The following is a 25102-nucleotide window of genomic DNA, read 5'->3' on the forward strand; positions in this document are numbered from 1 at the left end:
CTGTATTTTATATATCTATGTATAAAAAAAAAAATCATTATTCAACTATCGATCCATTCCTATTGGTAATGCTTCTTAATCCAGACATTCCGGAAAATACAGACTTTTTACAAATCACGGCATCTTTAATACAAGAAAATTAACATGCATTATTCTTCATTCTGTATACAGTGATGAGTTCATTAGTAGGCAGAGACCCACTACCACAAACATGACTTAGGCTTCTGTGAAACTAAGTGCTTTCTCTCCCTTGTTAACTTACAGACACGAGGTGACACCAGATAATGGGCAGTTAGGACGGCACTGGGGAGGGGAGGGAAGTGGGAAGGAATTTGTATGCCTCCTCTATAATTTCACATATGGATAAAGGTAGTTTTTGGCTTTTTGTTTGTTACAAGCACTCATGTTAGGACAAAAGATGAAATGTGCAAACTTTAAAATTTAAATATTCATTTTCTCTAAGATCCAGCTCAGTAAAAGATTACCCCAGTTCCCTGCAATTTTAAACTACAAGATCAAAGCTAATAATTTGTTATAAAAGTTATATATTGAAAAGAAATAATGAAAAACACAATTGGGAAATATTTAAGAAAAAATACGCAGGACTAGCCCTGCTGTGTCAACCCTGTTCCCTAAATTTAATCACATACCCACTGGCATAACCAACAGATAATGCCTTTGAACAGTAAATCAAGCTGAACAAAACCAGCTCAACAAGGTTAAGAAATAAACGTCACATCAAGGTAGTATGTTTTATTTCTGAAACAGTTCTGTAGTTCTTACATTCAGATCTATTCTAAATGTTTCTTTGTTAAACTCACTTGTATTCACCTGTTGTTTTTTTTTAAAGATCTGTTGTTTAAAGGTTAAAATCTCTGTAAAACCTAAAAATGTTTTAAAATTTGCTGAAAATGCAACATATTCTCAATTAAAATTCATTTAAAATAATACCCTCCACTGATGTTACTTTAACCCCCTGAAAAACTCCGGAGGAGCATTAACAAAAGATTTAAACTACTGTGCAAAATTTCTTCACGAAAAGTGTTTAAAGGCTGGTGCAAAATGGGAAGCAAATTCTAAACAATTTTGGCTTCTTGGAAACAAAAACCGCTGTGTCTGAGGAGTGGCCGTCGGGGCGCTCTGGGAAGGGCCGGCTTCATCTTTTCCGGCGACAGGTGCGCTTGTGTTCTGCGTGCCAGTGCTCCTGCTGACACTTGATGGAGCAGTAGGACGTGTTCCAGCAACAGTGGTACATGGCCTCCTCTTCACAGTTGTAGCACTGCAGACAGGAATCGAGGCGATGCATGAGACTCGTGGCCAGGTAAGATATGGGCCCTGACAGTAGGCCTTTACAGCTGTGTTTAAAGCTCTTTCTGGCTCAAACTTAAACAGCATCACCAGGATGCTGGAACTTGAATGTGTCCTTTTCACCAACTAGGGGAAGGAAACCTAGGGGGCGATGCCCGAGGCTGTGGCCAGCTCTGGTTTTAGCAAACTCCAGCTCACCTGCAAAGCATCAGCTTTTGTTCCTGTCTACAGGGCCCTTCCATCAGCACACAGGGGCTATTATCCTTTCCTTTAAAAGCTTCTGCCTTCCCTCCATTTCTAGCTATAACCTATTATTTTGCTCCTCCCAAACTCTGAGAAACAATTGCCTGACTTCCGGTTTCTCTTTATTTCCAATGCTGTCTTGCAACCCTCCAGGCCATTGAGTATGCTATCATCAAGATCACACTGACCTTGAATCTCAAGGTCAAGTCTCAGTCTTCATCTTACTTGATAATTCCTACTTGACAGTATCTGGAGTATTGTTTTCTTTTCTTTTTGGTGTCATGTCTGATCAAACCCAGGGCCTCCAGCATGCCAGGCAAGACCTGACCCCAGGCTCCATCCCTAGCCCTGGAGACCCTTTCAGCTGTCATAGCTCCTGGGGGAGAGGCACCGGGATCGAGAGGCCCAGATGCTGCTTGACATCCTACAGTGCACAGCCCTGTTCCCCAACAGTGGAGCACACCCACGCGCTCACAGCACTGAGGCCGGACTGTGGAAGAAGAAACCTTGTGAGAGTAAAAGCTCAGGTTTCAGGCTGGAGTAATATCATAGATAGTCACCCTGTTGAGAAGGAACAGGAATGATCTGGAAGATGAGAGGCTAGCTTTGGATGCAAACCTTGCTGGTGGGTCAGCAGAGACATGCAAGATCTTCGGAGAGATTCATACAGGTACACACACCGTGAGATGCAGGCTTGGGGATTCTGGGAGAAGAGCCCACATTTGGTTGTAAAATTTCCACCCTTTGTTCTCTAGTGTATATTTATTTTTCAATACTGGGGATTGAACCTAGAAGCACTTTACCACTGAGCTATCTCCCCACCCCTTTTTTTATTTTGAGACAGGGTCCTGCTACACTGCTGAGGTTAAACTCAAACTTGAGATCCTCCTGCCTCAGCCTCCTGAGTCACTGGAATTACAGGCGTATACCACTGCACCTGGCTAATATTTTGAGACACTTTGTGACCTTGTTATGTCAGCAGCTGCAGTTTCATCAAGATGCTGTAGAAAGGTAGAGCACATTTAATTTCAGAAACCGCTCGGATGAATCACATGGTTTGGGATTAGAATATGGGCCTGTGCCACTAACTGGCCATGTGACGTCAGTCTGTATTTGGTTAACTTCTATCTTAGCTTGCCTTTACATAACCCTTTAAACAGCACCATCCCTTCTCCTGTCTCCCAGGTGTCCTAGTAACTCATGTGCTTGTGCATTTACTCTATATTTCTGCCTCTCTGTGGATGCCCTCAGACACCACCATGGCTCACACACATATCTCAGCACCCATGCTGTGTATCTGGCACACCATATGCTTTCTGTCCTGTGAGCCTGTTCTACTTGCAAAATGTAAAATACAATTTGATGAGCAGGAACGATCGGGATTTGGAGTTCCAGCTCATGAAGATGAGCTCCAGCTCTACTTAGTTTTAAAATCACTGTAACTGGGCTGGGGATGTGGCTCAAGTGGTAGCATGCTTGCCTGGCATGCGCAAGGCACTGGGTTAGATCCTCAGCACCACATAAAAGTAAAATAAAGATATTGTGTCCACCTAAAAACTAAAAAATAAATATTAAAAAAAAGAAAAGAAAATCACTGTACTGTCCTAAGCCTTGATGCCTCATCGTAAGAAAAAAAAAGTATTAATATCAAATTCAGCTATTTTACAAATGGCAAAATGCTTAAAATAATAATAATAATAATAATAATAATAATAATAATAATAATGGCAGTATCATAATTCCTTACTACAGCCTCCTCTTCCCATTCCTCTGGTCTTCTGTGGACTCATGGGGATTTCTTTTCATGGATTTCTTTTCTAGTGGTTGCTTTCCTGCTTTCTGCCTGCATGAAGACACACTATTACAGACCTGGTCTCTGGGCCTTGTTCTGTTATTACCTTGGGCACACCTTAATTCTCCATCTGGTGATATTTACTCCAGTGTTCACCAGTCTTTCCTAATAAGTTATCTCTGCATATTCATCTAAATTATATGCCATTTCTTCTTGCCAAATCCTTGTCACAACTTTTAAAATGTTAAATTCTTTAATGGAAAGTTTATTTATAAAGAATAATGCAGGCTGGATAAGATGAAGAATTAAAAGTAAACTATAAAACACCACACATGAAGTCATTAAAACTGAAAACACACTAAGAGCACTTCTCCCCACTCAGTGTTGTGGGGGTGTAGGAAGAGCACATGGTCCTGGTGCCTTCCAGACCTTCCACTGCAGCAAGAACAAGACTGACACCTCCAGTCAGGTTTAAGGGAGTATAGTTAGAAACCAGTGAGATGCTTTACTATAAAAAGAAAGTAATTAATTTCTTTAAAAAACTCTAATGCATAAATGGCAGGGACAGGGGAAATCTGAAAATCTCTATTGCTGTGATACTTATATTCACAGTTTCACAATTTGGATACTTGTCTTAGAAGTCACCAGGTAAAAAAAGTCAGGGCTAGGCCATTTGCCCAAACAAAATACTTGCATAGATGCAGAAGATACATAAATTAATTATACTCAACATGTTATGTACCAACATGTTTCACAAAATGACCCTGAGCAGGGGTCTGTAAGTGAGAGATTACAGGACTTTTAATAAAAACGTTAAAGTCAACAATTTCATAGTTGATATTCTTTCAGTAATATGCACCACATATTTGCATATGCCACATATGCATTTCTGAGTGTGTTTGTCAAATGGGCAGCACATTTTCAGAGACAAGGTTCTTAAAAAAAAAAAAAAAAGTGATATTTACCCACTGCTTCTTCTTGGTCTGAGAAATTAGTTGTTTGTGCTGTGTGGCTAGTTTCTTGATTTCTTCTACAAATTCTTCTTTACACTTTTCCTTTACTTGCTTACATTTTCTGTCCATCTCACCCTGCATGTTGGCTACAGCTTTATTTACAGCTTGTCTTTTTTCTTCTTCCATTTCAGAACGCAGCTGAAAGAAAAGAGTCAACCCCTGGTGCTTTACCTCAATCTCACACACTCTAAAACTCAACCCGCAGTTTCTACTGAAATACATGCCTTTTCCCTTGATTTCACTAAAGTATGTAAATGATTTTGGTGAGAAAGTTACTATTATTAATTAAAATATTGTAAAGAATGCTGGTTTGCTACCAGTTTTTACAGCCTCTGTGGGAAACGCCTGGTCTCGGCCCGACAACAAGCAGCTTTACCTTTTCCAGAGCTTCTCGGACAACTCTCTCAGTCTCTCGCTTGTGGTCCGACTTCATCCGGTCTTTAAAGTCATTGAAAATTTTGGTGTATTTGTCGTGGCACATGCTCTGGCAGATGCCGTCACTGGTGGTCTGGGTACTTCGATGCAGCATCCTTGGGGAAGAGGCACTTAACTTCTTGGTCTGAGTTGACACCGATACTCTCTCGATTGGCTGAGGCATCGTGGGAATTTCCTGGCTAGAACTTACTGCTTCTGTCTCAGGCTCTGGTTCCTAAAGGGTGAAAAAAGTGTTCAGAGGCAAAATAGGGCAATATAATTCACTAGTTCAAGAACAACTCTAGGAGGATAAAAATTCAGTGATCTCTATAGCTAATAAGCTGCTATTAAAATCATGTAATAAGAGGAGCTCCTGTTGAGTGTATTTTTCCAGTTTAAAATAAATCCCCCCCAAACCAAACAATGAATGAAAAAAATGCAGTTAATAGCTATAATAATTGTAAAATAAATATCATTTAAAATTGTATTACATGTTAACACTGTGCATTTTGCTTTTATTTTATTTTTTTATGGTGCTAGGGATTGAACCAAGGACCTTGTGCATTCGAGGAAAGCACTCTACCGACTGAACCACATCCCCGCCCCTGTGCATTTTGCTTTTAAAATAAACAAAAAATTTTGTTAGATACGATATAAAATCATCACCAACTTACAATCACTTCTTTGGACAAGATTAATAAATTTCCTAAAATCCTAAACCACTTCTTACCGAATATATGGGTGGAATGTACCCAGACTTACACAGCTTTAAAATACGAATAGTTTATAATTAAAAACCCAAGCTTCGTTATAGTTCAGTTTTTAACTATTGCCATAAGTGACTTCCTGGATAAGTGCTTTGTCTTCAATAGTGTTGTGAAAACCCGCCAGGTTCCCAGGACAGGCAGCAACGTGCCCTTCCCACTTAGCAAACCCGCCCAGGATGCTCTAGGAGAACCAGGCTCTGGGCTGGGGTGTGCCAGGATAGTGGCAGGAGACAGGGAGGGAGTCAGAAGCTTGGGCTTGAGCTTGATGGATATTATTTGGTGACCATGGAGTTTACGAGCAGCCACCAGAAGTGACTGTCCTGACAACCACACTTTGGAAATCTCCCTTCCAATTGCAAGGTTGGCCACTTACTTCCTTTTTGGGCTCCACACTTTGATTACGGCGCCCTTTCTTTGCTCTTGGTTCTTGAGTGACCTTCAGCTGTGGGCAGTATAAAAGTAACAGCACATTAATCAAGACACCAAAATACCTCTGCTGCAGAAGCCTGTAGAGGACCCCTGCAGGGCAACAGCACACCCCCCCTTCTGCCTCTGCTCCTCCACCCGCTGAAGGCTGCAGTGGGCCAAGGTGCCCTCGAGGACCAGCCTCTCCCTTCGATACATGCTCAGGTCAAGGTCACTGATGTTTATATCTACTTGTTTATTTGAACTGGTTTCTGTTCTCTCATGCAGAGCACTTCATAAATGTTTGTGTGAAAACGAAAGAAAAATGTCAAAATCTGTTTACTATAGTCAACACAGACCCGCCCCCACATAAAAGAAGGAGCACACAGCGCTCACCCAGGCCAGACCCACCTGATCATTACTGGTAGAGGAGATGCTGGATTCCGCCTCTTCCTCACCCCGGTCCTCGTTCTTAGACTTCCAGAACCTTCCTTCACGAAGGAAACGCTGGTGCAGCTCCAGCTCATCACAGGCCTTTTTCCAGCCCATGCTGCGCTTAACATGCAGCCGATGCACGTTGACCGTGATGTCTTGGATGTTTTCAGAAGGAATCCAGGCCCTTCAAACAGCATTTGAAGGCAGGTATGGTTAGGAACGCCCAGAATGTGGGGCCAGGTGAGGAGGCGGGGGTGGGGGGGTGGGGGGGAGGGAGGTCCTGCCTGCTATAAAGCACAGGCTGCTGCGGCTGTGGGCCGGGGCTCAACAGGCCCTTACCACGCAGGAAGGAGGGAGGTGGCATTCTTTTTTCACACATTCAAAGTCATCAGAATTGGAGTGGTTCACAAACCACTCCGTTGGCCCCGTTTGATCAGCTTAGCTTGTCATGGTTTACATGTACCTTCTTCACAAATCCTCTTAAAAAGTTGCCTTTTCTGTTTTTAATACTGTAAGCTAGTAGGACCCAAGCAGCTGTTTTCAGATTAGCACTACAGAATCAGCTGAAAATGCCTAGAAATTTTCATGAGACACACACACATGATTCCATATAAGATGAGGGTATCTAAAAATTATTTATGCTGTTGATCAATTAAAAAATGGAGAAATGTGTATATTGTTTGCCAACAATGTACTTAGTCGTGGACACAATTTGAAGTGCCTCTGAATGATGTATTATATAGATGGCAAACTAAAGAATGGAAAATTATATTTGGTTCTTTTAGTAAGAACGCTCGAACTCAAGAAAAATACCTGGCTATTAACCTCTTGCCTAGACTTGAATTACTACCCACATAGAAATGTGGTATCAATTCAAGAGGTGCACTGTGCACCAGGGGCAGGCCCCACGTGGAGTAAGAGTAAAAGGGCTTGGCAATATTGGTTTGGACAGCCAGAGATGCTGCTCACAGGAGGTTAAGGGTAAACATTAACTAGTGGCAGGAGTCCAGTGAGGTCTGGGGCCTCCTGATGACTGCGATGGCACTTCACATATTGTCTCTGTCCTTAAGGAGCCTACAATCTAGCCAGAAAGAGCAAGAAATGATACAATGCAGCACAAGGTAAAGGAGGGGAAGAGGTTGTTGCCACCTGCTTGTGCTCCACCTTGCACGATGAGGGAGAGGTCCCAGACACGGCACAGGAGACAGGAAGCCTGTGGACACCTTGGTGCCCACCAAGTGTTTCCTAGGCAGGTAGATACAAACTGGGACTTGGTCCTGCAAACACACAGAGGCTTTCTCTTCTCAGTGTTCTCCTTCCAGAAATGTAAAGGGTGTCACGAGTTTCATCCTAGGTCTCTGATGATGGAGTTCCAGAAATAAGGGCCATTCTGCAGGAATCTCTTGGAGAGTGATGGCCACAGGTGCCTTAGCCATAAATAAAGACTTTAATGTGTGCATATAAGCTAAGCTATGTGCTTTGTAATTTAAGAGCACTTTTAAAATAGTAATAAGCTATACTGTTAGATACTAACGATATTTAAAATTGCTGCATTTCCATAATGTTCTTTATAAATATTATATCATCACTGCCTCATCTGTTGTGTGGTTTGTTAAAAACTTTAAAGCATACTACATTTTGAAAAACTCTAAACTTTAATGCAGAACACAATGATGTTTGTGGAAGAGCTCCTTGCCACTGGATTTTGAATTAGTATTAAATTCACTTTTATTTAATGAATTTTTTTTGAGTGCCTATTACATAGTAGGCAATCAGCAAAAGTGTTTTTGTTCACTTTTTAAAGTGCACTCTTTTTTTTTTTTTTGGTACTAGGGATTGAACTCAGGGTTGTTTAACCACTGAGCCCCATCTCTAGCCCCTTTTTATGATTTTGAGACAGAGTTGTGCTGAGTCCTTGGGGCCTCACTAAGTTTCTGAGGCTGGCCTTGAACTTGCCATTCTCCTGCCTCAGTCTCCTGAGTCGCTGAGATTACAGGCATGCACCAACATACCTGGCCATGGGTTGCTTTTGAGAGAGAATTCTGTTAATAAACAGTGCTCCCCCTGGAATGAATTTGTAACTTATGAGGGTATTTTTTCCTCTTAAATTAAATCTTCTGTTGGATATAATAAAACTGATTCACATCTGCTCTTAAATTAAGTCTCAGCACAGTTCATAATACACTTCTACTCTCTTTCACTCAATCCCATTACTATGGACTTCAGTTTTACAAATAATAATGGCTTTTAAGTATCACAAAAAAGAGATGTAATGGTTCTATCTATGTGTGTGTCAATCCTGAATGCTCTGAACCATATGCAGCATGAAATATCGGATGGTAAAAGAACCTGAAATGTTCTACCTCCTTACCTGTACCTGACTTCCTGGCCCAGGCCTTCCCAGCCTTCAGCTACTTGTGGCAAAGGACTCAGGTTTCTTTAGGCAGTGAGATAATACCAGATGCTTTTTTTCTCTCTGGCAGACAAAAATTTGCAAATTCTACAAAAACCCCTCCAAAGCAACTTGTGTGTGAGTGCAATGGCCGTCAACTTCCATGTTGAAGGCTTAATGACATGCCCACTCCAGGAAGCAGCAGCATCAGAACTTACAACAGGTGGCTCCTTCTGACTCCTATCTTTTTGGTGCATGGTATATTGCTTAAGCAATTAAAAATTCATGATTACAATTTCATGTTTGTTTTCAATAAATCAAACATTCTAATATGATAGAATTTTTAATATATGACCTTACCAATCACTGACTTCAAATACTTTATTGGTCATTGTATCCAGGAAAAGCAAAGGAAACTGTTTATATAGTGAAATTATAGGACGTTTATTTTCTAAAAGTAAAAACTTTAGAGTTTCATCCATGCAGAACTGTTTACGCAAAATTTTGCAGGAAATAAGAAGCTTGGGGAAAAAAGCCTCTGGCAATGCATTTCTGTGCTTTAATTCTCTCTTCAGCTGACAACCTTATGCAAAGGGTCTGAGTGCACTAGCTCAGATGTTCTTTTAAGATATTCTCTGCATAGTACATGTAAATTAACTCAGGTTATTAAGAAAATGTCATTTACATTGAAAGATATTATAAAGCTACCTGTAAATTGGTTTTAAAAAAAGAAAGAAAAGACAAATATATAGGTAAAAAATTCTGATTATCAGATCGTTCTTACCTAGTAATATAGCTTTATCAATAAACTGTGAAGTTTTAGTTTTTATAAGTCATCTGTGTCGTATGGAATGAATTTTTTATAAAACTAAAGCAAATCACCTGTCTCCCTCACGTATTTGTATCCTAAGAGCTGCCCTTGTGGGGTATTCACTCCGTGCCAGGTACTATGCCCATGTCCTTACATGCTACACTTTCTTTTACCCTTACAGAAACTCTTCTAAGGTGGGTGCTGTAGAGGTCTGCATGTTACCAATCCTCAGAGCCAATAAGTATGTCCTGGGAGGGCAGAGGGTGGCAAAGCCAGGACACAAACTCAGGGGACACTGCCCAGCCATCTGTGAGCACACGCTGCTTCCCTGTGTTGGTGAGAACTCGAAATCAACGCACAGGCTGTACTAAACATGGTAAATCAAAGACCAAAATGTCCATGTGTATTTTATTGTTTTATTGTCGCAGTGTCAGCTGAGTGTGTATCTATTTATGAAAGAACAAAGAAATTTAAAGTATTGACAAGTTTTTGTCACTTAACTTCTATTTAAATTAAAGGAAAAGTAAGTAAAAACTCATGATGGGGAGAATAAGGCCTTTCATTTTGTAGATTCTCTGACATCAATGACCAGTGCACAGGAACCTCACTCACCTGGCATGGCAGGACACACAAAGGGGCTATTGATTTAAATCCTTGCAAAGGGTAATTTTTAGATAATGTAGCTGCTTTTCTTCACTTTCCCCCTTATTTTAATATATTTGTGTTTAATGAACAAAAAACTTGATGTGAATTCTTTTGCGGGGTGGATGCTAGGGATTGAATTCAGGGGCACTCAATCACTGAGCCACATCCCCAGTCCCACTTTGTATTTTATCTAGATACAGAGTCTCACTGAGTTGCTTAGGGCCTCACTTTTGCTGAGGCTGGCTTTGAACTCACAATCCTCCTGCCTCAGCCTCTAAGATTACAGGTGTGCACCACCATGCCCAGCTTGATGTGAATTCTTGAATCTTTTTGTGGCTTCATTAGGACTCATCAATCTCTTGAGTCCTGGGATAGTCACCAGAGACACTCTAAATATGTGAGTCACTACTAGTGACAACATTAATATGACAATATTTTAGACTTCCTAAATGCCAATGTTCAATAGTGCTAATGCCCTAGTTCACAAAGAAGAAGGTATTATAATTTCATAAGACAATAGTTCAGCATACTTTGTATATGATAACTTTACTATGAAAAATAATTTTATGCTAATAAGATGATTTCTACTCTTGGGGTCTATGTGCTCTTACATTATAAATATGTAAATTTAAGTTTTGCCATACTCATCTCCCAGAAGGAATGTTGTGCAGATATGTACACACCACCACACTTAACACATTAGTACACGTTCAAAAGGTGTAAGATCCACAAGCTCTAATCCCAAACTGACTACTGTCATCTGAGGTTTAACAGGGTCTTGAAGATAGTTGAAATAGTAAAGTCTTCACAAAATTGTGAAATAGAAAATCTAAGGACTCTTCCACCCTACTGCACTATTAATCTTATCGCTAATATGCTTCTGAGGATCAATGGCATCAACTATTGAGAATGCCCTATTTAGCAAAGAGCATCTGAAAATTATCTGCAAATATAATTTAGAGAACTTATTACTAGCTGCACAGTCAAGTGCTAATCTTGTTTATTCCATTTAAGGAAAAGCTTCACACTGTCCCTCACAGAGGAGCCACTAGCCTCAGAAGCACAGCTTGATCAGTGCACATGGTTCCCATATTACCTCTGGTGGTGGTGGCCAAAGAAGCGAACGTCAACTTGATTGTCCTCTTTTTGCATGACTTTGGCTGGCCAAAACCCAAAACCTTTCATTTTAGCCCAAACCAACTCATGATTAGGTATCTGAAAATTGAGAAAAAAAATAATAATATTAATAAGGTAAAACATTTTAGGCTTAAATGCAAGTACACATTAATATTTAACTACTTAGTCAAGTATGATCCATTATTTTTAAAATATATCTTTTTTACCTTTAAGAAAAACCCAAAATTTGGATTGCATAAGAATGGTGATATAAACCTTATTTCTCAGAAAGAGCAGGAACAGCCAAGGACGATGGGAACAAGAGCGGCAAACAGAATGCCCTAAACTCTGCTTCAAAGAGAGTAGCCTGGGGTCGGCAGCATCAGCATCACCTGGGAATTTATTAGAAATGGGAGGATTTCAGGCCCTGTGCAGATCTACCAAACCAGAAGACTCCATTTTCATAAGCTGCACAGTGACAGTTTTGCACAATAGTGTCTCAGAAGAGTGGCTGCTCAGGCAGCCTCAGAAGCCAGTGTCACTGGGGAGCTGACCCTGAACACTTGAGGCTCTTGGGCAAACGCTTGCTGGACTTACACAATCGCAAGCCGACCTCGCATCCTCCACTTTACCATCTGCTGAAGAACAGGATATCTAGTCTTTACTAAGTACCTCATTTTAAATTGAAAAATAAAGAATGATTCATTATTTTCCCCATATTTCAGTTCACACTCATGAAAGCCATATGTAGTATGAAACAAAAATATTCATAAAGGATTATATTCTTTAAGCAAATCGGAAATACACTTCCTTAGAGAACCATGTTACACACTTAAGTAAAATGACAAAATTTCACATACACAAGGGTAGCAGAACCAATTGTCGGGACGAGCATTGGATAAATAGAAGCAGTTCTTGCAAAGTTGTAGTTCATCCAGCTGAAAAAGAAGAGCAGCTATTTCAGTCTACATAAAATGTACTCCCACAAACATTCCCATTCATGTACATAAACAGACATAAACTTTGTCCTTATGTAATCGTTGATAATCAGGTTTTTAAATCTGCAGTAGGTAACAGTAGAAGACCCTGTCACTCTCCTGCTAGAACCAGCCCCGTGGTCTCAGATGGCAGGCACATGAAGGGGAAGGCAAAGGCCCTGAGAGGCAGGCGGGGTCTGACCCAGAGCTGTGCCCAACTCTCATCAAGGGCATTTCCTCAGAGGGGTTTCCCCAGGATGCCCCTCCTATTGATCCCTGGCTGCTTTTGTAGCCTTTCTTTTACAACTTGTGACCAAACCTGTTTTCTCAGTTTCTTGCTCCAGTCTCTGTCTTTAGAAGATAGCTGCTCCCTGAGTAGGAAGCCTTGGCCCTAGTCACCATTTTATTCCTCCTACCATATCACCTGGCACACAGAAGGCAGTCAATAAACATTGTTTGAATGAATAAAAAGCAAACGTCAAATTTGAAATCAAGAAATAAAACTTCTTATATGAACTGATGAACTTTTGCAAAGGTAATATGGTTAGAGGTAAGTGTTTCAAATAAGAAAGACCACACACTCAAAAATACTTCCTTAAATATGCATTTCATTTGATGTACAGTAGGGAGGTAAATATGAATTCTTAATTCAAAGAGGTAACATTTGTAGCTGCCCTAATAGAACACATTTACCTGCATTATCTCACTAATATTCACAAAAGCTTAAGGGTATCTGAAAGTTACTTAGTGGTCAAATCTAACTCCCAGAATTTCTCTTTGAACAGTTTTGCCAGAATTTTTTTTTCCTATTTGCATTATTTCTCATGTATGTCAAAGAGGAAAGTAAGCTTACATGTAAGGGAAATGGGTAAGGAAATGTGAATAAGAACAGTGGAACCCTGAAATGTGTTTAGATTGCAGCAAGCCCGATGATCAGGCATAAAGAGTACCTCGTGACACGTGTCTTTGTAGAGCATCCTCGCGATGTCCGCTTGCTCACTGTCTGCTGTAATTAAAGATATGTATGACCTACGATCATCATCTAGAAACACAACTGGCAAGATTAGTATAGTCCAAGTCCTTTGAACTTCTCAGAAGTGGACATATGCTATTTGAAGCCAAAATATGTATTTTAAGTAAGATTGAGGCAGCAAAATAAAATTCAATAGGCAGCTTTTATTTTATATTCAACACAATCACAAATTTTCTAGGCATAGAGTGAACTCTTACCTTTCAAAAATGGAATATTAATAGGGAAACAACAAATTTACTTAAAGTGCTTGCAAAAAACCTCTCAGCTAAGACAAACAAACACATAAGAAATTATAAAGAACAATAGACTTTTATCATTTAGTGTGCTACAGTTTTGCCTTTGGCAAGTCAATTCTATAAGCTACATCACCAAATATTCATAAATTTAAATTCTACCATTTCCTATGTATACATCATAAAGATACTTTTTGAATGTAACGTTTTATAAAAGACATTTCTCAGTATGGAATGTAAATTACATTTTTTAAAAATTAAATGCATACAAAAGAAAAAAAATATTCAACCTCCATAGAAAATCACTGTGTTGTGGAGAAGCAGCTGAGCATCAGCTTTGAATTCCTCATAACTTCGGTATTTCCCTTCATTCACCTTCTGTAGAGAGCAAGACAAGACATTACTATAATGGGACACAGCAGAACTCTTCAGGATGGTGTCAGGACCACTGCTGTATTACAGGGAACATGTGTAAAGGAAATGGAGACTGTGGATTCTCACTGTTACAGAATCAGGAGTGTGGTCGATCAGAGACCCCTGCGGTTACCATGTCCTCTACATTAATTTGCCAAAGTGAATTTATAATTTGAATCTCTCATTCTGCAATAATGATACATACTGCTGCTAAGCTTTATAAATATACCAAATGCTCTTTCAGAGAGGAATTTCAGAGGAAATCTGAGGGTTTGAGGGCCATACTTTTGAAGAGGGATATGGCTAAATCACCTAGAACTAGGTAGCACATTCTCATCCTGGTGACAGGTTTAGGAAATGGGCATGAAGATGGCTTGGAATTCCATGGCCTCTGAAGGTTCTTAAGACCCAGGCTCCTTTTCCACCCTGGCTTTGCAATGCAGCTTCCTCCCTGTGCAAAGACCCTGTTCCCCATGGGCCCCTCCATGAGGGCTCCACGGCTTCTTCTACTTGGGAGTATCCACCACCTGTCGATATCTATGCCTCATGGATCATTTGCAAATATTAATGTTTGCATTCTACCCTGAATTTCTGATTGCAGTGGTCTAGGGTAAACTCGGGGATTGGTACTGTCCAGGAACCCACCCAGATGATCCAATACACACTATGGTTGGGAACAACTTTCCCACAGCCCTCCCAAAGCACCTCATTTTGAGTTTTGTTCTTAATCATGACCATAATTTGATCTGGATTGTAAACTGATTAAATCATAAAAAACTCATCTTAATGATTTTCCTGACAATACTGCCACTCATAGTCAGCACAAGGGCAAGACACACTAGCCCAGCTAGCCTTATCCCGGGTCTAGCTGAACCAACTGGGAAAAGGTGAGAAACCCTCACAGAGGAGGTGGCAACTGAACTGGGTCTTAGGGTGTCAGCTGAAGGGAAGCTGCAGGAGCAGAGGCAGGGGTGGGAAGGTGTGTAGGAGGTGGGCTATGCCTGTGGCTATCTCCACAGCTTGCAGGCTGTCTCCTGGAAGCCGGAGGTAAAATTTAAATTACTTTCTTTGTAATATGAAGAGGCAACTTTAATTTATCTTATGTTGACATAACATAGCCACAGTTGTTCTAAAGCTACTAAGAGGATCACGAAATGTGAGATAAAATGATTTTAAGTTATTCCTCTGATCTCTCTAGGGTATTGGCTATTATGGACAATGATAAGATTTTAGATTTTCTACCTGACACAGGAAGTACAAAGTTAGTAATTCAGCAATCCTGACTAGAAACTGCCTACAGTTCTATTGGGACTCTACTGTAATTTAAAATTGAATATTAACAAACTCATTAAAAGTCCTCAGCTATAGTAGGTAAAATTAAGAACTTTAAGAGTATCTTCAGTTTTCTAGGCATAATTTTTATTGTTGATTTTATTATTTCCCGAGGACTCGTCAGTGCTATGTTCTAATAAGTCCTACCTGAAAGAAACCCCCCAGCACAGGCTAACCCTAGAAAACCATATCCAGCAATGAGTACTTCACAGATGAAATATTAAATTGCCCAGATGAAAATACATTTACTTCAATCAACAAGTACCAAAAAGCCATAAGTCATTTAGGATCTGTCCTTTTAAAAGATGACAGTGTACATTAGGGTAAGTTACAAGAAACTGACGGGTAATCATGCTTTATCTGGTGGTTACACCTTTTCTTGCTCTGGTGAGAAGTGGAAGGAAGCAACCAGAATCCTGGTTTCACTGCTAAGTTGTTCTTTAATGTAACACTTAAGAAAACATATCATGGGCTGGGGCTGTAGCTCAGTGCTTGCCTAGCATGTGAGGCACTGGGTTCGATCCTTAGTACCACATAAAAAGTAAATAAAATAAAGGCATTCTGTTCATCTATAAGTATAAAAAATAAAATTTAAAAAAAAGGAATAGAAAAGAAAATGTATCAAAGCACAAGTTAAATGAACCAGTTTACCTCCTGTATGGTGGGAACATCGACAGCTGAGTGCACCAGCCTTCTGTACATGGGGTGTTTATTGTCTTTCCCCTTCTTATTAAGATCTATAGCCTGAAAGGTTGTTAGATACATTAATTTTAAATGTGATTAAAGAGAGACAGGCAAAACTTCAATTCCTAAAACTCAATATTTTTTTCTGCCTTTAAAGAGAAACTGGGATGTGTGCAGCTTAGTAGAGCACTTGCCTAGCATGCACAAGGTCCTGGGTTCCATCCCCAGTAACACACACACACACACACACACACACGCAGGAAAAAAAAAAACAACCTACCAAAAGTGAGAAATCTACATGAAGTACTTTAAAACTTAGTGGAAAATACTTATATACTATGTAGTTCAGTGTGGAATTCCTTCAAGTTTTGATCAAAAGAAGTTATTTTGGAAAACTCCATTTTAAACAGTAATTGTCAATGAAAATGTTAATTGTGGAAAACGAAAATTTAAAATTGATCTCATGTGGCTAATAAGATGCTTGTGTTAAAAAACAAAGAAAAAATAAAAAAGCCTAACCAACCTAATGCAGAACTGTTTACTGCAGAGAACAAATGTGATAGCATTGGTTTTCACACTTCATATTGCTATATTCACATTAGTTATTTCCCAGCCATTAACTCTGAAAGAATGAACCAGAGCAAAGTATGTCTGGTGGGGATCATGAAAGACTCCCTCAAAGAACTCACCCTCTCCTTCATGCGGGACACAATGAACCTCAGGTACGTGCCCATCTCCTGCTTGTTTGTATTCTTCTTCTTAATGCTCTGTTAAAGAAAGAAGATGCCAAATATAAGGTCTAATGGTTCATATGTCAATATCTATATAAAAATATATAAAGAATTACAGTATGCAAAGATTTTATTAAAAGATGAATTACTTCCAACATTTGATAGAGCAATCTGCAATATATGCATGGCAGAAATAGTATTTGATGTTACAAAGTGTGTTTGAAAAATACTAAGTTGGGTTTGGCATAATATCTGAGAAATGATAAATATTTTCTTGTTATTTTGAAACTCTAATTTTCAGATAAAAAGAAATAACAGATATAATGGAGGATTTCTCTTTTTTTAACAAAAAGAACGACGACTAAAGTCCTTTATGGGAACATCTTAAATTAGCAACATTGAATAGAAAATTTCAATGAAACACTATTCTTTGTTAAAAGGGTTATTTTAAAAAAATCTGTGTCACATGAATCATACATAGTGCCACTGTGCGCTAACGTATCTATTTTAAAATGTTATAGGTCTGTTCAGGAGTAACTCTTGCTCCTATTAGTCTGGCCTACAAGCTAATTAGGTTCTTCCACTTATCTCTCAGAAAATTTGAAAAAAAAAAAAAAAAAAAAGCAAATAGGAATTTGCCTTTCATGTCATACTTAGTTGGGAGACAAGACACGTGTTTCTATGTACAGAGTCAAGGTCCAGACATGACAAATTGAAGGCAAAGAAGAAATGCTGAACCTCTGAAGGTAACTAGATCCGACTGCCAAGGAACCTAGTTGGTCTGGCCGTGTTTCTGTGGATGCTGTAACTTTCTCAGGCTACTAGATTATGATTCTCTGTCTAGTGATACAATTCCTGCCGAAAGAACTTTATGCACAGGAAGTCATTTTAATTTGCTAAATATAGCAGAGGAAAGAACAAATATTTCTCATGTAACAGGGCTTCCAGCTAAAGCTTAATTCAACTGATTATACATATACATAACATTAAAATATCTGAATAAGGTGGAAAACAATCTTATTTTCAAGAAACTTGATTTCTGGTGTTCTGTGGTACAGGTGCTAGCTTCCTTCCACTCGAGCACCTCATCTGGATTCTGCAGGAATGTGTAGGGCAGACACAGTGCTTTCTTCCTAGTGGGCTCTACTGCTGAGTACATAGCTTCTAAATCTACACCAACCATGAGCAGTGTTCACCAGCCCTGGCCGTGCTCTCCAGACATGACTTTTTTTTTTTTTTTATGCAGCTGGACATCACTCCTGGGCACCTGGGCTGGAATTGCTGGAGGTGGGACCTGTAACCTGTTTCTGTTTGCCATTTCTTCATGTGGCTCTGATGTGTGGCCCAGACAGAGTACCAATGGCATAGCTATGGAGTTCAAAAAGCAATGAAATTTCCTGGACCCCAGGTTTACAGTCTTTGGGGGAAAATGGTTGATGCAGCTTGGGAATTCTCTGTCTCTTTTTTTTTTTTTCCCCTAAAAAAAGGACAAATGAACTAAACTGAATTTCAAGTGAGTAAAATAGCCATACTAAGGGGAAAGAAAGGATGAACTCAATTTATGAACACAGAATTTGGTACCTGGCCATATGTACCGCTTAGAGACACACAGAACTTGAAAACAAACATCAAACTCTAGATAGTTTTGTTTTTGCGGTGGCCTGCAATAGTGTTTGTTTGGAACCAGGGATTGAACCCAGGGCCTCACATATACTGGGCAACTCTCTACCACTGAGCTACATCCCCAACCCACAATTCTTTTCTCTTTTTCCTTAGTTTAAAAAAAAAAAAAAATTGGTCAGGATGCTGAAGATGCTCTGGCTTTCATTAGGATTCCCTGTTTCTCATTCACACAAGCATTTGTAGACTACCAGTGGCGCCTGCCAGGAGCTGCTTCTTGCACCTCAGGGGAGTGCAGGAGGCATTCCTGGGGGCACTGCAGCCTTTTCATTAGTGCTTCTGGGCAAACACCTTTGGGCAAATGTCCTTCCACACATCCTCTCTAGACTAAGCAAGCAGTTTGATGTGTTGTCAGATATGGGGAAGAGAAAAGGTAAGATGATCAGACATGGCTGCTTTTTGCAAGCAATTAGAAAAATTTATACTCCTTTACAAATAAGGAGGAATAAAAACAAATCCTTCCTGCTATGTGCCTTACTATCTTGTCAACTCCAAAACATTTTGGGTGCACTACTGAAATTCAGGTATCTACCTTGTCACTAAGTTACGATTTTATGAGTCTTGTAATAGTATCACTGGGGTTACAGTTCTATTAACTGGTAATATATTATTCACAAGAAATATATATAATCAACACTGCTGAAAAAGTTTTAATGTTCACCAAATACTGTGCCCACTCTTCTGTCAATTAAGCAGGGCAGAAATACCCTCTTCTTTGGACCTTCCTATAACTCCAGCTAAACTGGAGCAATTCCAGGGCTGGCTCCAAGCTGTCTCATGGAAAAAGTGGCCATGGAAAGGGTGCCTGTGCACTACTGAATAGCCTCAACCTGGCCAGCTCAAAACCCCAGCTTCTGTCTCAAGGCTGCTATGTGCCATATGTATGCACAGAAACATGTTTTTCTTTCTGTGTTCTAAGCAGAAACCTGTGACACAATTTACCCTAGAGCTGGAATCTGAGCCTCATAAAACAAAGCAATGCAGGGTTTCTCTATGGGCAAAAATCATGCATTGCTAGAATTGGAATCAGTACTACTTTAGCTGCAATGACCTAAGCAAATTGTTCTTTCTTTGAAACATTCATACTATTGAAACACGCTGCAAAGGAGTGGGAAACCATGCTTTGGTTAGGTTTGGGTCACTTGTGCACCAACTTACTCCTGTGGTTATTCAGTTTAAATGCAGGTCTACAGTTCCTGCTGTCTTTTAGTAGAGAAAGATTCTGCAAAATTTTGGAGGTTGCATGTTCTCACAAACCTTATTTTGTTTGTTTAAACATTTTTAAATGAATTGTTAATTTAGTGTAACCATGTGCAGCAACATTTCTTTGTTTTGGGGAAGATTATGAATACACAGAGTTCATGCTAAGGACCTTAATTTCACAAAACTACATAGTATATAGAGGATAAAAATCCGATTTTGAATTGTGTTTAAATTCACTTAGAGCCAGGCTGCTAGAATATTTTTTCTCAGTGGAATTAAGAGTGTGGATCTGAGCCTGGAAAAATGAGTATTTCAGCAAAGTGTGAAAGAAAACAAGGCCAAAAGGACAGAAGCCGCCCCCTCCTTCTTAGCGTTATCTGATGAAAACTGTCTACAATAGTTTCAAAATACTGCCCTTATAGACTATTCCAAGAATTTCTTACTCCTCATTGAACAAAGTACTCCTCAGATTGAGATATCCTACTTCAGTTGATCACATTATAACCATCAGGGAAGCCTCTAAAAAAAAAACCCCAATTTCCTTTTATATAAAATCCTTGAACAGGCAAAACACACCTAAGATGGAAAATAATCACACAATGGCTGCTAGGGAGTGGGGATGAGCTTGGTTGGATTTGGGTGGTACTGGTATGTGCCCTGGTCTACAGTCAAACAGGGCCCGAGGATACGTGTCAATATAATGTAAACTTCCTCAAAGGAAAAATCCCAGCAACACCCAGGTGCCACTCCCAGCAGTTCTGGTACAATTGGCTGAGGAGTGGGGCCCAGATGTTCAGTTCCAAAAGCCCCTCAGGTGTTTCTGACATGCAGTCATAACTGAGAACCAGCACCCCAGCTCTTGAAGACTTGAGACTGCTTGAATACAGACACACCCAGGACAGGAGTTGAGATTCTAACCTGGATGCTACATGGAGTAGTACAGCGAGGTATGTCTTCAAAACAAAAGCAAGGACTCAAACAGACATAAAATCACTACCAATAATTTGTAGGAACAAAAGGCTTGCTGTAAGATGCTTTCACATTGGATAAACATGGGGTTTCTTTCTGATGCTTGAGTTATATAACTGAGAGATTCAGTACTGCACAAAAGAAATCCGAGAACATTTCACCCTCCATCCCACGGCTATAGGGTAAAATTCTGAGGATTTCTTAGGTAGCCATGGTAGCACTGCCCTACAGTTGGTGCCTATCAGCCAATCCAGGCACCCAGAGTGCCTTGAGAGAAAGTGACTACAGCAATGGAGACCACAGGAGTAGCTTTGCAGGTAAATGCTACTTTGTCATCTAACTAAGCTGACAGCAGGGCCAGAAAGATACTTCCTCAGGCTGTGAAGCACTGTGCTCCTCTGTGGGCCTTGAGATTCCTCATGGAAGGCCTCATCTGTAGCATGGCCAGGTCAGACTCCACCATAACAGCACACCAGGAACCAGTACCTGCTCTGATCACCTGGTAGTCCTCCGGAGTGATTCTGGACAAGATCCACAAGTAAGAAACAAGCCGTCTATGGTGTGGCAAAGTTGCTTGACTATTTTACAATGACAATAATCAACAACTGAAGCTGCCTTGTGTGTCTACGACTCCACTAAAATGAGTTACAAGATGGCTTGGGCGGGGGCAACCCTCCTTTACATTTAGGGGAAAAAAAAATAGGAAATCTTGGACAGCTTCTTGAGCAAGGGCTTCTTTTTTTTTTTTTTTTTTTTTTTTTTTTTTTTAATATTTTATTATTTTTTTTTTTTTTATTTCTCGGCGGACACAACATCTTTGTTTGTATGTGGTGCTGAGAATCGAACCCGGGCCGCACGCATGCCAGGCGAGCGCGCTACCGCTTGAGCCACATCCCCAGCCCCGAGCAAGGGCTTCTTAACCCAGTGACAAATGATTGCCAGGCTATGTCCAATCAGATGGTCCTGGGGAGAAACGACAGGCAAGCATGCACCGAGTCACTTGCCACCCTCGGTGCCGAGGGAGTTCTGCACTAAAAGACACTATGAGCAACCATTGATCCTGTCAAGACTGATCCATAGCTGACTAGATGCTCAAAGATCATTATTTGGAGGAATATTCAGGACTAAATGATTTTATTGGGCTGAAATTTTCAACTCTTCCTGATGACCCAGCTTTCCAGTCATAGAAACATATTTTGGCAGAGACCTGACTCGTAGAAATATTTGTAATTTTAGTACACTGAGTATCCAAAAGTGAAAAATGAGAACTCCAGATGTCTTTGTTAGGTAATATGTTAGTATTACTGGAGTTCACCATGCCCAAGTCCCCAAGTCTGTGATTAAACAAGTTAGGGTTTTGAACTTTGTGGGGGATACTCAATATCCAGAATGTCATGTCCGCACAAACTGACCAAAGACCGGCACACTTGAAGTAAAGGGGTACGTGACATATACTGTAGGCCTTGCAGCCTCCAGTTAGTCTGTGTCTCTATTACTTCACTCTACTGTTTTAGTGAAAAGTAGTTATAAGTGACGTGTCTGTTACCTGAGTATGGCCGTGTTCTAACAAAACTTTTGAATACTGAAATTTGGTTTTTTTTACTATTATTTTCACATCACAAAATTTTCTTCAACATTTAAAAAATGTAAAACCCATCCTTGGCTCATGGACTACACAAAAACACAGGCTGGCCCTGGACTAGATTGCTTTGTGAGAACAGAGTCCATAATGGTCAATTTCAGTGTTCTGTGGTGGCCTGGTATGGCTTCTGGCTCACAGTACACATTATGAGCAGTTGAACTGTCACAAGTCATTAGTAACCAGATTCATTGCTGCCTAGAAAAGCTACTCCATGTGGTTGAACTGGGGTAGGAGGGCTGGCTTGGGGTCAGTGGTCTGTGTGAGGCACTGGGCTCGATCCTCAGCACTACATAAAAATAAATAAAGGTATTGTGTTCATCTACAACTAATTAAAAAGAGAGAGAGAAAGAGAGGGAGAGAGAAGAGAGAGAGAATAGGAAGATGGGCTAAGGACATGGCTCAGGTGACAGAACATGCCAGCACACACTTAGGTTCTATCCCCAACACCACATACACACAGGGAAGATGCTCCCAAAATGCAAAGGTTACACTTAAACCTGTTAGTACGTGAGTATATCCTGACCAGCATGAATAACGGTGTTTATTTCTAATGTGTGAGCCACTTCATTGCCAGAAAACATCTAAATAATTCATGGTTGCCTTATTTATTTTCCCCTTTTTGGTCTTTTTGTGGATCAAGCCCAGGGTCTCTACTTACTGAGCTATACTCCCAGCCCTCCCTTGTTAAATTCAACAGTTCACTTTGGTGTAAGTGGGCTACACCCATCAGTGCTCCTCATTGGGAAAGCAGATTCCTTCCTAAGTCTCCTCCCCCGAGATTGGGTTAGGCCTCTGGAGGCCATGTTTTAAACATACATACCATTGATCTGGTGGCACAGGTGGCCTCTGGATCTTACCTGGATAAACACTAATCTGCATATAAATTACTTATACTGTTTTAGAAATTAAAAAGCTCCCCAGATGTCCTCTATAACTGTAACCACAGAACACAAAAGAATCAAAATGAATTTGATCTGCACATAAACTGTCTATGTTGCTATGGATATCAAGAAGCTCTCAAGTATTCTCTACACCCACTAGCAACAAAGAAATCACAAAGAATTAGTAAAACCCAATAATCTAGATTTTGAAAGTAAAGTTGGACTAGTGGTGATGAGTGGCCCATGCCTGCTCTCTCCCCACTCCACGGGGACACAGTAGCCTATCAATGAAAATAATTTTTCACAACTATTTCCTAAAAATATACCTACGTTCAATCTTTTTCTCCCTCAGTACTGACACACTGAAATCAAGTCTCATCTGTAAGACGAGGAGAGCAGGGCTTTGGGCCTGCTACAGAATTAACAGAACGTCTGACCTAACACTTCAGTGTGTACGTGACTCTGGTTGAACTGCAGCGGGTTCCAGTGCTCTGGCCTCAATCTCCTGTAGCTCATTCAGCAGTACTTATTTGCACTTGAATTTCTGACAATAATTTGTGGGTTTTTAAAATTTGATTTAAAAGAATTTAAGTTTAAAAACCTCCTCAAAATTATTATAAATATGCATTCTTAAGGGTAAAAGCTGGAACTGGGAAGATAATTCAAACTACTAAGAATATCTGCAGATGGGTTCTTGGAGTATATAGACTATATAAAGACTCCACCCAGATCACGAAGAGCCACTCCCAGGTTAAGAAGCTAGTCCTGCAGAATTACTAATGCAGAGTATCCCAAGATTTGTTGGCCCAAGTGGACAAAGACAGCACCTAGTGCTACTGTAGCTGCATCTATATCAATTTCTACAAGTCAGCTCTTGGCTCTCTAATGGAAGTTAGTAAGCTTCGACTGAGATCAAGAGGTCAGAAGCTTTGAAGCATCCCATCTGGAGTGATTTAACAACTATTAAAACATCTCTCAAGCTAATTCATTCTCCAGGTCACAAAACCCGTGGTTTTTCTAAATCAGTTACACCCACAGAGCCACAGAAGTTGCTAAAATGAAACTGACTACTACAGACAGGGGCATTCACACATGGAGAGAATTTTATCATTCAATAGCAATATCTTTTTAGGGTAACTGCAAGCCCCATGGTGGCTTGCTGTAGGACCAGGTATAGGAAAAGGATGTCAAAATTTTACGGAGCAGAGAATTTTTTTTTTTTTTTGAGAATTTTAATATTTATTTTTCAGTATTTGGTAAACACAACATCTTTGTCTGTATGTGGTGCTGAGGATCGAACCCGGGCCGCACGCATGCCAGGCGAGCGCGCTACTGCTTGAGCCACATCCCCAGCCCAGAGCAGAGAATTTCTAAATACTCATTCTTTCCCACTGTACATGACACTAGTCTTCAAAGAAAGAACAAGATTGAAAAAGCAAAGACAGAATATATTCCTCAGTGAACTTTCCATTGTTTTCTGAAAATATTTCAAATGTCTGTTTTTGTCAAGGCACGAGTTCTTTGCTGTGGAGGCCGACGAGCCTCCAGGGACCCACTGCAGTCGAGTCATTCCATCCCACCCTGCACACCCCGCACCCCGTGGCAAGCCACAGGGGCGGACCATCTTTCTATCCCTTGAACGCACTGCACTGGGAACACTGAAGGGGCTTCCTATCCATTTGCCCTGAGCCGGAAATGCCTTCCTACAGGAAGTAGTCCCAGCACTCTGTCTCCCAGTCCTTCAAGGTAAGAGTTGAGTACGATTCTGAAGCTCTGAAGCATCCCATCTGGAGTGATTTAACAACTATTAAAACACTTCTCAAGCTAATTCATTCTACAGGTCACAAAGTCCGTGGTATTTCTAAATCCGTTACACCCACAGAGCCACAGAAGTTGCTAAAATGCAACTGACTTCCACTTGACACCAGGCCACGAGAAGACACCCATGAGGACCAAGCACACCGCTTCTCAGCACTCCACAC

General features: G+C 40.3%; 1 protein-coding gene across 7 annotated transcripts in view; it reads right to left on the minus strand.

Annotated features, from left to right (window-relative positions):
* Zmynd11 (zinc finger MYND-type containing 11) overlaps positions 1-25102 on the minus strand; it is a 90053-nt gene continuing 64951 nt past the window's right edge. For 5 of the 7 annotated variants that reach the window (XM_046431998.2, XM_046431991.2, XM_046431993.2 and 2 more), the window contains 11 exons: positions 16704-16781; positions 15982-16074; positions 13875-13962; positions 13269-13324; positions 12202-12279; positions 11322-11440; positions 6354-6561; positions 5911-5979; positions 4733-5005; positions 4309-4494; positions 1-1279 (listed from right to left, as the gene is read on the minus strand). In XM_046431998.2, the coding sequence (XP_046287954.1) occupies positions 1157-1279; positions 4309-4494; positions 4733-5005; positions 5911-5979; positions 6354-6561; positions 11322-11440; positions 12202-12279; positions 13269-13324; positions 13875-13962; positions 15982-16074; positions 16704-16781 (1371 nt within the window). In that variant the 3' untranslated portion in view covers positions 1-1156. The remainder of the gene's footprint in view (positions 1280-4308; positions 4495-4732; positions 5006-5910; positions 5980-6353; positions 6562-11321; positions 11441-12201; positions 12280-13268; positions 13325-13874; positions 13963-15981; positions 16075-16703; positions 16782-25102) is intronic. The other 2 variants (XM_046431999.2, XM_046431996.2) reach the window with 1 other exon arrangement.

The sequence above is a fragment of the Marmota monax genome, unplaced genomic scaffold (assembly GCF_021218885.2).
Source record: "Marmota monax isolate L192 unplaced genomic scaffold, Marmota_monax_Labrador192_F-V1.1 WCK01_AAM20220418_F8-fsc00071, whole genome shotgun sequence".
NCBI classification, from domain to species: domain Eukaryota; kingdom Metazoa; phylum Chordata; class Mammalia; order Rodentia; family Sciuridae; genus Marmota; species Marmota monax.